This window comes from Caretta caretta, chromosome 7 (assembly GCF_965140235.1).
Source record: "Caretta caretta isolate rCarCar2 chromosome 7, rCarCar1.hap1, whole genome shotgun sequence".
Lineage (NCBI taxonomy): Eukaryota > Metazoa > Chordata > Testudines > Cheloniidae > Caretta > Caretta caretta.
Window position 1 is genome coordinate 32,278,337 of NC_134212.1, and position 14,259 is coordinate 32,292,595.

General features: G+C 49.4%; 3 protein-coding genes across 6 annotated transcripts; 2 read left to right on the forward strand and 1 right to left on the reverse strand.

Annotated features, from left to right (window-relative positions):
- Nucleotide 1: 1 nt before the first annotated feature.
- Nucleotides 2-4,518, reverse strand: MRPL49 (mitochondrial ribosomal protein L49). Of its 2 annotated transcripts, none has more exons than XM_048859321.1 (4): nucleotides 4,364-4,518; nucleotides 3,982-4,147; nucleotides 1,334-1,458; nucleotides 2-167 (listed from the first exon to the last, which is right to left on the reverse strand). In XM_048859321.1, the coding sequence occupies exons 1-4, from the start codon at nucleotides 4,457-4,459 to the stop codon at nucleotides 21-23; spliced, it is 534 nt and encodes a 177-aa protein (XP_048715278.1). In that variant the 5' UTR covers nucleotides 4,460-4,518; the 3' UTR covers nucleotides 2-20. The 2 variants fall into 2 exon arrangements, with proteins under 2 accessions (XP_048715278.1, XP_048715279.1); XM_048859322.2 differs by having other exon boundaries at nucleotides 4,379-4,513.
- Nucleotides 4,508-8,844, forward strand: FAU (FAU ubiquitin like and ribosomal protein S30 fusion). 3 transcript variants are annotated; one of them, XM_048859323.1, is made up of 5 exons: nucleotides 4,508-4,662; nucleotides 6,139-6,226; nucleotides 7,320-7,464; nucleotides 8,393-8,448; nucleotides 8,682-8,844. In XM_048859323.1, the coding sequence occupies exons 1-5, from the start codon at nucleotides 4,592-4,594 to the stop codon at nucleotides 8,805-8,807; spliced, it is 486 nt and encodes a 161-aa protein (XP_048715280.1). In that variant the 5' UTR covers nucleotides 4,508-4,591; the 3' UTR covers nucleotides 8,808-8,844. The 3 variants fall into 3 exon arrangements, with proteins under 3 accessions (XP_048715280.1, XP_048715281.1, XP_048715282.1); XM_048859324.2 differs by having other exon boundaries at nucleotides 4,535-4,662; nucleotides 6,144-6,226; XM_048859325.2 differs by lacking the exon at nucleotides 4,508-4,662 and adding an exon at nucleotides 5,549-5,654.
- Nucleotides 8,845-10,874: 2,030 nt separating this feature from the next.
- Nucleotides 10,875-12,397, forward strand: ZNHIT2 (zinc finger HIT-type containing 2). The gene has a single exon (XM_048858576.2). The coding sequence runs from the start codon at nucleotides 10,890-10,892 to the stop codon at nucleotides 12,168-12,170; it is 1,281 nt and encodes a 426-aa protein (XP_048714533.1). The 5' UTR covers nucleotides 10,875-10,889; the 3' UTR covers nucleotides 12,171-12,397.
- Nucleotides 12,398-14,259: the final 1,862 nt, after the last annotated feature.

The window sequence follows — 14,259 nt, forward strand, 5'->3', positions numbered from 1 at the left end:
AAACAGGATAGTTGGTTTATTTAAAACCCCTTGTTCAACAACCACTCTTTCAGTTCATTGTCAAAATAGCCCTTGATACGGATGCTGCAGGTGATTTCGTTGACTTGAATAGGTGGTGGTTTCCCAGCGAGCTGAGTGAGGAACTCCTTAACTTCCTCTTCCAGGGCCTGAGGTTAAAGAAACAGAACAAGAATACAGTCTCAATATAACTATCAAATAATGACAGCCCAAAAGTTTAGGCATCAAAACTAGGCCATGCTTTCAGCAGTTAAGAGCTAGTTTGACTGTCTTCGTTTAAAGCTGTGTAAGGCATAACACTAAACAGTTCAGAGATGTTATGTTGTTAATTAGGTCTTGTAGGAGCTGCCAGAACAGCAGTGTCAGTGCTCCAGCTAGTCTGGAATTTTGTTTCCTGGGGTGGTAGATAATTCGCTAACAAATATAACTCTCCATTTTCTGCATCCATGCAAGGAGGAAAGTGATCTCTCCTCAAGAAAAAAAGCTTTGCTCCTTATCCTGGACTAGTATAGCATCCCTATTAGCTTTTTCCTAACTAATATCACTGTAGTGGCTGCTACCCTGGGGAATATGTAACTCTCTTACAAAGCTATATTTAGGGCCCTACCAAATTCACGGTCATGAAAAACGTGTCAAACCATGAAATCTGGTCTTGTGTGCTTTTACCCTGTACTAAACAGATTTCATGGGGGGAGATTAGTGTTTCTCAAATTGGGGGTCCTGACCCAAAAGGCCGTTGCAGGGAGGTCACAAGGTTATTTTAGGGGGTTATGGTATTGCCATCCTTACTTCTTTGCTCATACCATGCCATGCTACCCTTACTTTTGCGCTGCTGCTGGCAGCAGCTCTGCCTTCAGAGCTCTGCTCCTGGCCAGCAGCTGCCATTCTCCAGCTGCTGAGCTCTGAAGGCAGTGCTGCCACCAACAGCGCAGAAGTAAGAGTAGCAGTACAGCAACCAACCCACACCCCCTCCCCAGTAACCTTGCGATTCCCCCCTCCCCACTCCTTTTCAAGTCAGGACACCTACAATTACAACACCACGAAATTTCAAATTTAAATAGCTGAAATGAAATTTACCATTTTTAAAATCCTCTGACTATGAATTTGACCAATATGAGCTGTGAATTGGTAGGGCCCTAGCTATATTCCTGTGATTGGCTGTGAAACTGACTTCTGCAGGACACATTCAATATATTTTCTCCTATTATTAAATTTGCTTTCCCTTTTGGGGTAAGGAGAATCACCGAATATGCATTGTTTAAGAATCTGTATTATCACTGGTAGGCTGTTAGGAATGCATTGGAATGGCACATACCCAGATATCTCCTTCGATTTTCCTGATGACAGTCATCCTCCTGTTGCCACTGGTGATGTCCTTATAGACTGGAACGTTGTGCATGCGGGAACGTCTCACAAAGTAAGGAAGGGCAGGTGGAGTATCTAACCAAAAAAAACCTGATTTCAACTCTAGGCCAGAGCACTGTTTGCTCTGCATGCTCCACTAGTGAGCCCAGATCAGAAAAGTGACCCTGGTGAAGCTGAAGTCATCTCAGTTTGCAACTCTGCTCTCTGTACCACAAACTCCCAGTACCATCTAAAATCCAACTGGGTTGTTCCTGGCTAAGCCAGTCACTGGTAAAAATGCAGTCAGAATTTAGCTGACTTATGCATTATGGCAAAACAGATGCCTGCTCATATGCCAGTAGCTTTGCTAAAAAAAATCTGACTGGAATAAATTTTAGTCACTTTTCTGATACCAACTGCTTAACAAGGCTTGTATTTCTCAAGCTTTAGAAACAGAGGGGTAAGCCTATTCCAGTCAAAGAGGCAGCATAACCTGCTGGAAGGACTACTACAAGCCTTGATCACTTTTTCTGTACCTTACTCTTAAAGCCACAAATCCTTGAAATAAAACATGCAAGCAACAGTGACGGTAGCTCAAATTAAGTTACAGGAAGTGAGAACAGAGTTAAGGGCCAGTTTGTGTTGTTAGAAGTTTAAAAAAAAAAAAAAGTACTGCAGGTTGGATGCCTTCTGATCTGAGAAAATGTATCTTTTTGCTCTAGGCTCATATACCCTTTAGGGTTATGCAGCACTATGGGGGGAAATTTTCAGAGACAAATGGCACCCAGCTCTTTAACTGTATGAAAACTTCCTCAGACTAAAAATAATAATATGAGTCATAGGAATATAGCACTGTGACCAAAACCCTCCACTTTAATATCACATGGAAAAATGTTTTTAGGAGCATACGGGACTTGCCAACATTCAGTGCATTTACTGCACCATAACCCATAATCTGGTGGAAAAAACATAGGCATGACACTAGTTCCCTTTCACTTAAGAGCACTGGATGTTCTAAGATACTCTAGAACAGTGGTCACCATGACCCAGAGGATCTCCCAGTCTATCGCAGTCTCTGGCAGTGTAGAGGGGCTGCTGCTAAGGCTTGCTCTCTGTCTGCCGTGGGCCCCAGGGGTGGGGGAGAGCAGGGGTCTCCCTCTGCATACTATTGCTACCTACAAGCACTGCCCCTGTAGCTCCCATTGGCCAGGAACAGGGAGCTGCGGCCAATGGCAGATGCAGCGCTTGCAGAGCCATGTGCCCCCTGCATGGGCACGTTGGTCCCTCCCAGGAGTAGAGCGGGGCAGACAGCCTGCCTTAGCCTTGCTGCGTTGCCGACCAGGAGCCACCCACAGTAAGTGTCACCCAGCAGGAGGCTGCACCCCAGAGCCAGCACCCCAAACCCCCTCCTGCACCCTGACACTCTGCCCCAGCCCTGACCCCCCCCATACTGAAACTCCCTCACAGAGCTTGCATCTCTCACCCCCTACTGCACCCCAACCCCCTGCTCCAGGCTCAGCCCAGTGCTCCTTCCCACAGTGAACCCCCCAGCCCAGAGTCCACACCCCCTCCCGAACCTCAACCCTCTACCCCAGCCCAGTGAAAGTGAGTGAGGTTGGAGAAGAGCAAGCAGAGGAGATGGGGGGATGGAGTGAGTGGGGCAGGTCTTTGGGAAAGTGGGGTGGGGGGGTGTTGATGCTGGGTTGCCCTTAAATTCAAAAAAGTGACCTTGCGCATAAAAAGGTTGGAGACCACTGCTCTAGCTCAGGCCAAAGCTGGTCTTCCTCACAACAGCACCATTTTGGACTCATTTTATTGGTGGGAGGAGCTAGTCAATGCAGAACTGGGATACAGGCACAGCACACTAAATCAGCACTCAACAACAAAAACAGCGAGGAGTGCGGTGGCACCTTAAAGATTAACAGATTTATTTGGGCATAAGCTTTTGTGGGTAAAAAACCCACTTCTTCAGATGCATGGAGTGAAAATTACAGATACAGGCATAAATATATATTGGTACATGAAGAGAAGGGAAGTTCTCCACGTGTAAGGTAACTGTCTTCATGTACCAATATATATTTATGCCTGTATCTGTAATTTTCACTCCATGCATCTGAAGAAGTGGGTTTTTACCCACAAAAGCTTATGCCCAAATAAATCTGTTAATCTTTAAGGTGCCACTGCACTCCTCGCTGTTTTTGTGGATACAGACTAACATGGCTACCTTTCCGCTACTTGGCATTCAAGAACAGTTGCTACAAGTAAGCTTGGCAGAATTTGATTGTTTGTTTGTTTTTGAAGGATAATATCAATGTTTTAAGCAGCTTTTTCAATTTAAATTTCCAGTTGTGCAAAATCATGGATTTGAAGCATTTTATTGATTTAAATGTTCACAGTTGTGGGAAATTAAAGACATATTGAAATTAAAAGTTAAAGCTTTATATCCATTAAAATACAAACTCATCACATATCAAAATATATAAAGTAAATATCCTTAAACCAAATTAAGTTCTCAAGCAGTATTTTTACGTGGACTATCTGTAAATGTCAATTATCAATAGCAATATTTCAGTGGTTTGGGTGTATGCAGTGAAATTGACGGGTGCCCCATACGGTTACCTGATGGCGCTCTCCAGCCAGACGGGGTGGGGTACTGGGCGTGTTTGGGGGGAGCAGGAATTCTGGTGGGTGGAATGAGTCTCTCCACAAATTTATATTCTTCAGTGGATTCCACAATCCCGGGATAATGGGGGTGGTGGGTCTCAGTTTTGTCCCGGGACGGATTCTGAAATGCAAGGGGGGGGGGGGGGAGGGTAAATAACCGTCAGGTGCTATCCCGCCTGCAGCAGCCACGCGCTGCCTGTCCCGCCCCACGGCGGGCGCCGTTTCAGTGCGGGGCAGCAGAGCCACCCTCTAGCCGCGTAGCGCTGTGGGGGGGCCGGGGAGTCCGGGCTGCAGGCGGCAAGGACGATCCGGCCACCTGAGCCCCCGTCCGCGGTACCTGCTGGGGAGTCACCTGCAGCAGCCGCCGGGCCCCCACGCCCCACACGCTACCCGGCCGCCTCCTCAGCCCCGCTAGGGCTACGGTCGCCGCCATTCTGCTGCCGCGTCCGGCTGGGACCGCGGGGAGGGGGCGGGTTGTGACGTAAAAATAGGATGCCTCCGCGGGCGACAGCCGATTGCGTATGACGTGACGCTTTACGCACCGCGCGCGTCTCCCTGTACGTATATGAGTGTGCGCGCTCCTAGTCAACTCCTTTTTCTTTCCGGCTCCATTTTGTACGGTGGCGGCGTCTCGTGGTGAGTGAGGCCCCGGTGTCCTGCCCGCCTGAGAGCGCGGCCTCGGGGCGCTCCGCGGGGCTGGATCAGGTGGTGGGGGACGCCGGCGGGAGCGTTGGTTTGGTGAGAGGGACGGCTGGGGAGGGCAGGGATTCAGAGCGGGGCGGGACACGAAGCAGCCCTCGCCTCTCCCGTCCCCCGGCGACTCGTGGTTCGGGGGCACCCGCGGGCGGCAGGGGGCGGCTGGCCGCTGTGGTGCGGGTAGGAAACCCCTTGGGTGAGTGAAGGGAGGAGACTCCCCCGCCTCTTCCTCCGGTGGGCCAGGCGCCTCGCTGGCCTGCTCTGGAACAAGGAGGCCCAACGAGGGAAGGGCCGATGGGTCTGACAGGCAAACGGTGAGAGGGGTTGAGGCTGACTCCAGTCCTGGATTGTGACTGGTGAGGAGATCCCTGGATGGTGCCGGGTGCCTTGTGTCGCCCCCCAGATTGCTGGTGATTGGGAAGTGGCTCCCCATTCTGCATCTCTTGGTAAAGTTGGCTAGCTCAGCTGGGCACTTTTAATCCTCGTTCCCTAGTGAACCACTCCTGGCTTCTATCCCCAGATCTGGGAGGAAAGTGGAGTCAGTGGGTGTTAGAGCAGGGGAGGGCTGGGCATCAGAACTCCTGGATTCTGTTTCAGGGGCATACTAAGGATGCTGCTAAAAAGCGTATCCAAACTTCCACGTTAGACAGCCTTTCAAACTAATCCAGGCCTAGCAGGTGGCATTGATTTTTTTACCAGTACCGTCTGTTGCTGGGGTGGCAGCAAAGTCCATCTGGGGAGGAACGTCAGTAAAGTTTCCTTGTTTATGCCCTAGCAGATCTGCTAGGGAAGGTGCAGAGACTGACTTTGTTGGGAGGGTGCAGAGACTGACTTTGGCTAGACTGTGCTCGATCTGGGGTAGTCAGAGCAGAATTCCAGGGCCTTTGGAGATTCCTGCCTTTGCCAGGGTTTGTGTATCCTGATTGCATTGTGTAAGTAATGATTTACTGCTGCAGGCTCAGTCACTTAACTTATGTTTCAATATGGGATTCACAGCTAGAGAAGGAGGCTGGAAGTCAGGTCTTCTGAGTTCCTTCACTTGCTCTTGTGTTTAAGCAAGTGACAGGACTTATGGGTTCTCTTTCTGGGTTTGTCACTGGCTCTGGAAGGGTGGGTGGAGGGAGTGGGGCCTAGTTTTTACAACAAGGGTGCTGGTAGTCAAGACTCCTGGGTTCTATTCCTAGGTGTTTCACTGGCTCATGGTGTCTGCTTGTTTTCTGTTTGGGTTTTTATCTGTAGAGCTCCCAGTAGGTTACTGGGTAGCTGCGGTGAAATCTGACAAGTAAGCTGCGTGTGTCTCTCAGCCTGTCTAATGTAATGTAGCCACAGAATGTGACACCTAATGTTTTTAGCCTTCTGTGGGAATGGCCTGATCTTGGGTAACTTGCTCTAACTCTTCTTGTTCTGTCCACTCAGCGTAGCTGGAACCATGCAGCTGTTCATCCGTGCTCAGAACCTGCACACCCTTGAGGTGTCTGGACAGGAAACAGTAGCTCACATTAAGGTAAGGATTCGCTAGCCACATACTTTTTTTTGTGCCCCACCCCATGTCACCCTAAACACATCTGTTGGGCTTTTCAGTGCATCCTTCAGCTGATTGCTCCTGCCCGAGGGGAGGGGAAGGAGCAGAATTGCTGCTGATTTCTGATCATAAATATTGGCAAAGAAAGTATTGGGCACTGCATGTCTCTTTCCTCTGCTTGATCTGTGTTGAAGGTAGCCTTATGAGAGAATCCTAGGAACATGGCTGCCCAAAGCTGGAACACATCAGGCTTTGATCTTGACATTATACACTGTGTATGTGCTTCCAAGTCCAGAACTTGGATGGAAGACCTTCACAGAAAGCCATGGTGCTCTGGAGTTGAGTCAGTAAGGGGCATTCTGCTGATTCCAGTGTCCCAGCATGGTATTGGAAAGGGCTGTGCTGCAGGGGGTGGGGTGGGATTGAGCCCAGGAGGGGTTGCTCTCACCTCTGAGTCAATGCTGGACTCAACCAGTACTCCCTGGTGTCTGCTCCTTCAGAAGAAATATTAAATGTTCCTGATTGCTTCTCATTAAAATACCTCTTGCACTTTGTGACACCAAATTGTAATTGGGGTAATTGCATTTGGCCTTGCAGTTTGAATGAAGGGCTGTTAGTTTCACCCTATAACTCAGTGGTACCTCTCCCCACTGCCACTCTAATCAATTTGGTCAGGCTTTTCTATAACTCCTGTCTGTCCTAGTGCATGGATTCCTTTCCCTCCATGGCATTTACCCCATTCATATCCCCAGAGACTGTTGGAATGCATCATCTCTTTCCCTGCAAAGCCAGTCTCCACAGATCTAACTCTCCTCCTGAATCAGTTCTTCTCACTCCTGATCTGTGTCAGTGGGATCTGAACTCCTTCCAACCACTCAATCCTTTTAGCATTGTGCTGCCCAGAAAGAAACTCTTTGATCTGGGATACTGTGCCCCCCTGGATAGCACACCTCTACCTCATGTTATGGGGAGGATTACAGTGATGCCTGCTGACTTGAGGAAGGTGCTTGATTAGCTTTGCTCTCCTGGCCTTACCAGCTGACTGTACCCCTCTGTACCTTGTGTCTCCTATCAGGCTCACATTGAGTCCCTGGAGGGCATCGCACCTGAGGATCAGGTGGTTCTCTTGGGTGGAACTCCCTTGGAGGATGAATCTCTCATTGGGCAATGTGGCATCAGCGAGTTTACCACCCTGGAGGTGGCTGCTCGCATGCTGGGTGGTAAGTATTAAAAGGTTCTGGGAGAGGTGGACTAGACTCAATTTCCAGATAAAGCTCCTGGACAGGTGGAAGAGGCATGCAAAAGAGATCCAGCCCACTGTGCTCTTTAGCTGGGTTTCAAAAGTGGATGGCCAAGCTGTTAACTCCACCAGCTACAGCAGGGTCTTGCTAGACTAAGACCACTGTAGCCATTGGGGCTCTGAATGGTGCATGAGATGCCAGAGGACCTGGAGGATGCCTGTGTAAAACAAGCTTGCTGGGTCTCTGCCCAGTGTACAGGGATTCACATCAGACAGCACTGAGAGGCCCCTCATATTCAGTCTGTGGCCCCCCAGAGTGAATAGAACATACTGAACTCCCCTCCAGTCCAGGACTGAGGCCCGTTGGGTTGGTTGTGGGAACCTTGTCAGTCCTTTGAGGTACATTTATACTGTGATTTTAAAAAAAAAAAACCCTCCCAAACAACAATACCCACAGCACAGTCTGAGCATTGATCAGCTGACTCAGGCTGTGGGGCTAAAAATAGCAGTGTAGATGTTCTGGCTGGAGCCAGAGCTCTGAGACTCCCTGTTCACATGATCTCAGAGCCTAAGCTCCAGCCTGAGCCAGAAAGTCTACGCTGAAGTTCTGTAGCCCTGTGAGAATAAGTCAGCTGATCTGGGCCAGCCATGGTCTTAGTCTTCTATTGTAGACATACCCTTAGAGGCCCCCAGTCACCCATGTCTCTTTTACAAAGGAGGTTCAGGAACCAGTTACCAGGGCACTGGTGACACATGGGTTAACTTAAAGGACTGGTGAATAAAGTGCAGGCCCTGGAATAACAAAGTTGAGATGAATCTGGCCACCAGGGCAACTGTCCCAGCCACACTGTACATATTACCCAGTGTCCTGTGGTGCTGAGTGCAGCTCTCCTGATTTCTCTCCCCAGGTAAGGTCCATGGCTCCCTGGCTCGTGCTGGGAAGGTGAGAGGCCAGACTCCCAAGGTAAGTGATTCTTTTGGTGCATTGATGTAACCTCACCGAAGGGTGGTAGTGGGGGGGAGCTGTTTCACCTGCTGCAGACTTTGAGGGTTTGTTGCACTTTATCAGTAAACACTTTGAGACCACCACAGCCTTGTGGTTCACACAGTGGGACTAGGAGCCAGGAGTCCTGGGTCTAGAATGGGAGTGCCCCCTCTTGGCATGTTGCTAAGCTAACTGTGCTCTCTCCCTCAAAGGTTGCCAAGCAAGAGAAGAAGAAGAAGAAGACTGGCCGTGCCAAGAGACGCATGCAGTACAACCGGCGTTTTGTCAATATCGTGCCAGGCTTTGGCAAGAAGAAGGGCCCCAATGCTAACTCCTAAATGACACACCTCACCCAATAAAGCAGATGTCACCCAAGCGTGCTGTCTTGTGGCTGCTTTCATTCTCGGGGTCTGGGGGGGAGGGAGGGGAGGCATTCTCTTCTCCCTCCACTTGCATGTGAGCTGGCTTTGTTCAAGATGCCCTTGAGTCCCAGCCACTCTCAACCACTCCTGCCTGCTTGTGCTTCAGATTCCTCTGGGGCACTTCAAGGGAGGGAACCAGCTGTGAGAGACTGAGAAAGAGAAGTTGAGAAGGAGCTAGGACAACTGGGGATGACCCATAGGTTGCCCTACCTGTGGTCTTCACTCTGAGTTTACATACCACTGCATGTTCACTGAAGCCTCTGTACATTCCATGTCCTGTAGGCAACCTTCATTACTGGCACTGCAAGCAGGCAGGGGAATGAGTTCTGATTTTGTCTCTCTATGGGCTGAATTTTGAACACTCCCAGTATGTCTCCCTGGGGCTTCTCATTTTGGTGCCCAAAATCTAGTGGGGAGGGGTGGGGAGAAACCCTTCTGGAAGCTGTAGCTATGATGAGCAGGCAACTGTTTATCCTCAGCTTAAACAGATTAGTAGAAACAAAGAACAAAAAGACTGATCGTGTGCTCTGAGCTGTGCACTAGCTCAGTCCTGTTCTCCACTTCATTTAGACTAAAGCATGGAAGACATGAGCAGGGCTCTAGTGCTGATCACTTCGGATAGCTCAAGTCTGTGTGCTTCTGTGCACCAGTTTCTCCATCTGTAATATAGAGATGATACTTCCAAGGCAGTTATGGCTTAATGTGTCAGCATTTGAGAAGTGCTGGGACAAAAGGGCCGAGCGTTACTCCACCTGCCTTTTCAGTGATGATGCTGTGTGGCCGTGCTGCTGCTTTTGGTATTGCTGGATCTAATTCTGGGAAGAAGGAAATGTACAGACTTCCATGGAACTTTATTCTGCAAGAACCTGATGCAGTTTTGCTGCAGCTGCCTGAGTGTGGAGCAGGCTTATTTTTTTTTCCTGAGTAATAGCCGTGTTAGTCTGTATTCGCAAAAAGAAAAGGAGTACTTGTGGCACCTTAGAGACTAACCAATTTATTTGAGCATGAGCTTTCGTGAGCTACAGCTCACTTCATCGGATGCATACCGTGGAAACTGCAGCAGACTTTATATACACACAGAGAATATGAAACAATACCTCCTCCCACCCCACTGTCCTGCTGGTAATAGCTTATCTAAAGTGATCATCAGGTTGGGCCATTTCCAGCACAAATCCAGGTTTTCTCACCCTCCACCCCCCCACACAAATTCACTCTCCTGCTGGTGATAGCCCATCCAAAGTGACAACTCTTTACACAATGTGCATGATAATCAAGTTGGGCCATTTCCTGTACAAATCCAGGTTCTCTCACCCCCCTCCCAAAAACCACACACACAAACTCACTATCCTGCTGGTAATAGCTCATCCAAAGTGACCATTCTCCCTACAATGTACATCACTTTGGATGGGCTATCACCAGCAGGAGAGTGAATTTGTGTGGGGGGGTGGAGGGTGAGAAAACCTGGATTTGTGCTGGAAATGGCCCAACCTGATGATCACTTTAGATAAGCTATTACCAGCAGGACAGTGGGGTGGGAGGAGGTATTGTTTCATATTCTCTGTGTGTATATAAAGTCTGCTGCAGTTTCCACGGTATGCATCCGATGAAGTGAGCTGTAGCTCACGAAAGCTCATGGTCAAATAAATTGGTTAGTCTCTAAGGTGCCACAAGTACTCCTTTTCTTTTTTTTTTTTTCCTGGCAGCTGTAGTAGTGACGCGGGTGATCAACGCTGTGACTATTCAGATATAGGTACCAGCCTTGTAAGGGCAGGGGCGGCCACAATGCCGCCGACTGTCATACCCTGAAACAGCGTGACCCTACGCCGGGGTCGCCAGAAATAGCCGAACGGGGGGGGGAAGTTCCGAAGCTGAGAGGCGAAACGCCCGAGCGTTTCCGAATCTAGGGCGGAATTCTTCGAAGTTGTACGAGCGCTTCCGAGCCGAACCACACAGTGGCGGTTGCGAACCCCCTCGAGCGCCTCTGAAGTGAAGGCGGAAATGCCCGAGCGGTGGCGGAAATGTCCGAGCGCTGCCAAGATGGAGGCGGCTGAGCCCTGCGGCCTGTGTCTGCGGGAGCGGGCCGCCTACACGTGCCCCCGCTGTAACGTGCGTTTCTGTTCGGTGCCCTGTTACCAAGGCCACGGGGCCTGCGCCGAGGCTTTCCACCGCCGGCAGCTGCTGCTCCGGCTCCAGGGCCAGCGGGGGGACCCGGCCTCCCGAACCCGCCTGAAAGAAGCCCTGCTCCGGCTGCGGGAGCTACGCGAGCTCGGGGATGCGGAGCCCCAGCTAGACCGCGACCCTGAGGACCAGGACGACGGTCTGTGGGAGCGGCTCAGTCCGGCCGAAAAGGCCGCCTTTCAGCGCCTGCTAAGCAGCGGGGAGATTGGAGCCTTTCTGCCCCCGTGGAGGCCCTGGTGGTGGGGATGGGGCCGGGGGCTGGTCCAGGAGCTGGGGGGTGCTGAGGGTGCCCAACCCCCTGCTGTCCAGAAGCCAGAGAAGAAGACCCCAAGCTCGGCACCCATCCACCAGCCACTGGTACCCCAAGGTGCTTCCCCCCCCATGGGCACCCAGCAGCCACAGGCGAGCTCAAGTATGGCACCCACCCAGCAACCTGAAGAAATGCCAAGCCCAGTTCCTGCTGTGCCTGCATCCGTTCCACCACTGAGCTCCCTGACCTGCAGCCCAGCCTCACCCCTGGTGTGTTTCCAGCTGCCTAATGTCCTTTATGCCTACGTCTTCGCCCTCACCCTCTACAATGGGGACTTGAGTGAAGATGAGCTGCTGCCTGAGTTCTCTGACATGGTCCTGGATGTCGCTGGGGCATTGGGTGCCAAGCAGGTCTTCCACTCCACAGCAGAGGCGCTGCAGGCTTCCCTCCAGGCAGTGACAGCCAGCCGGTACCCTGAGTGCCCCCTGGGGAATGCAGGTGCTATGATGGCAGTGGCCCAGATCCTGATGGGGGAGAATCAAGCCATGCAGAAAGGCTACAGCCTGGCAGCCCTCTCCCATCTTGCCAGGCTGCTGGGCAAGGCCAAGAAACTGGTGCCAACAGAGAAACGGCCCAGGGTGTATGGCGCCAAGAAGAAGTGTGATTTTCTGCTCTCCTGGGTCAATGAGAACCAGGAATCTTTGACTGTCCTGGCCCTAGAGGTGCAAAGGGAATATAAAACCCATTTGGAGGCAGTCAAAGAAGTAGATGTAGTTACCAAAGAACTGCAGAAGATGTGGGGTGGGAAACTGCCCCCTGCAAAAAAGCCATTGATCGAGGAGTTGGACTGATGGCTGGAACTTAGTCATCCCTAAAACCTTCCACACTTAAAACATTGGGGGATTTGAGTGGAATTGGACCCATTTAGAGACCAGATTATTTTTTTAAGTGGGAAAAACTGAATGAACCCTCTCTTGGTGAATAGCTATTTTAGATAAATCCACCACACTGAGTCTTGGCACAAATGTTGATCTGGTTTCTAGGGAGTTGACCTGTTGCAATAAAAAGAGCAAAGCAGCTGGCTGTGTGCATTCCTGTCTTCCATTCAGCAGGACCCTTGGTGTGTTCCATGCGCTTAAAGCTTTGGCTGTTACTTTGTTGGTTTTAAAGTTGGTGTGTTTCCCACTGGTGCTGCAGAAACCTCTAGCTGGTCACAGAGTCCCATACTATGTGTTTTGTATCCTACCAAGTATAGATTTTTTGCAGAAATCATCAATAAAAGGATAGCTAGACACCACCATAGCTAGAGTTGCTGTAAACTAGAAAACTAGCATTGCAAGGACAAACATACTCTGCATCCTTACATCAGTGCTGACAGCTGTTATAAACCACTCAAGAGCAATAACAGACCACGAAAAGTCCTTTCTTTCCTGTGCATTAATATGGGAGATGTATTCCCCCAAGTCCTACTCTGCATCATTAGACAGGAGCTTCAGCTGAAATAAGTAAAAAAGCTCCTGTTGAGAGAGAGGCCGGACCCATTCACAGCTCAGGAGAGAGTGAGAGACAGTGGCAGGAAAGAGAGCGAATGAGTATCAGGTATTTTTAAGATCTGATATTTTAATGTATGTAGTCTTATCTAGTTAATATTTATTTAGCTCTCTAAGCTATTGTAACTGATCACTGTGGCAGGAATGTAAGAATTGCTGGCCTGGATGAGACTCATGGTCCATCTAGTTCAGTATCCTATCTGTGACACTGCTCCAGATGCTTCAGGGGAAAGTGTAAAAACCCCACAGTAGGCAGATGTAGTGTAATCTGCCCTTGCTGCTCTGTAGGAGTTAGACTGCCTTTAAGACCTAAATAGCAAGGTTTAATATTCCTTCCATAATGTTGTTTTGAATTATGATAACTGGGTATTCTTGATATTCATATAAATAGTTTATTCCTTTTTTAATCTTGCTGAATTCTTCACCTCAATGACTTCCTGTGGCAGTGACTTCCACAGTCTAACAATATGTTGTCTGCAAAAGGTGTGTTTCATTTTATCAGTGACACAAAATGCACAGCATGGGACTTTGATTAAAGGTTTGCAGGATTGTTGGAAAATAGGCCCATTTCCAAACTGCCCTAGGGTGTCACAGGTGAATTTCATGGTGTCTCAAAGAGAGGGATGTTGTCCCCTAAATATTTTTGGAAAGCTATTGGTGTCCCTAAGTCCCATTGGTTTGGTGTGATTAGTTAGAACACCTTAGTCTTACACTCTGTCCTATGGGGCTGGTGATGGGTGGAAGGCTTCATAGAATGATACCCTAAGGTTTTGGTGTGAGAGAGGCTGAATTTGTAGCCCTTCAGGGCATGCTGCACAGCCTGTCTGTTCTTTTGCTTGGGGCTGAGAGCCAGCTACGGATTGAGAACCATTGGGCATTTTATTTGTGGTGGGTTCGTTGAGTGAGGGAGAATCAATGGGGAAGGGAGAAGTCATGAAAGCTCTGGGGCTTAATCCAATAGAATATGTATGAATTTAAAATAATACCTAGCTCTTATAATGGTATCCAATTGACCGCAACCCACCTCCTACCTCAAATTCCTTTGCCCAGCCAAAGAAGGGTTAGGGTGTAAACTTCGAACTAGCATTAACCTATCCTGGGTGGAGTGTGGCCCTATGATCTGAGAACTCCATTTGGGCACTAGCTTATGACTCAATTTTACTGAGTTTACTGGGTTTAACTCCCTGCTCTGACATAGACTTCCTATGTGACCTTGAGAAAGCCGCTTAGCCTTTCTCTGCCTCAGTTTCTTCATCAGTACAATAGGGATAATAGCACTGCCCTACCACATTGGGATGTTATGAGGATAAATACATTAAAATGTTGTAAGGTCCTTGGATACCACTGTGTTTGGGGCCATATCAGTATCCAAGTGTACATCTATGCTTTT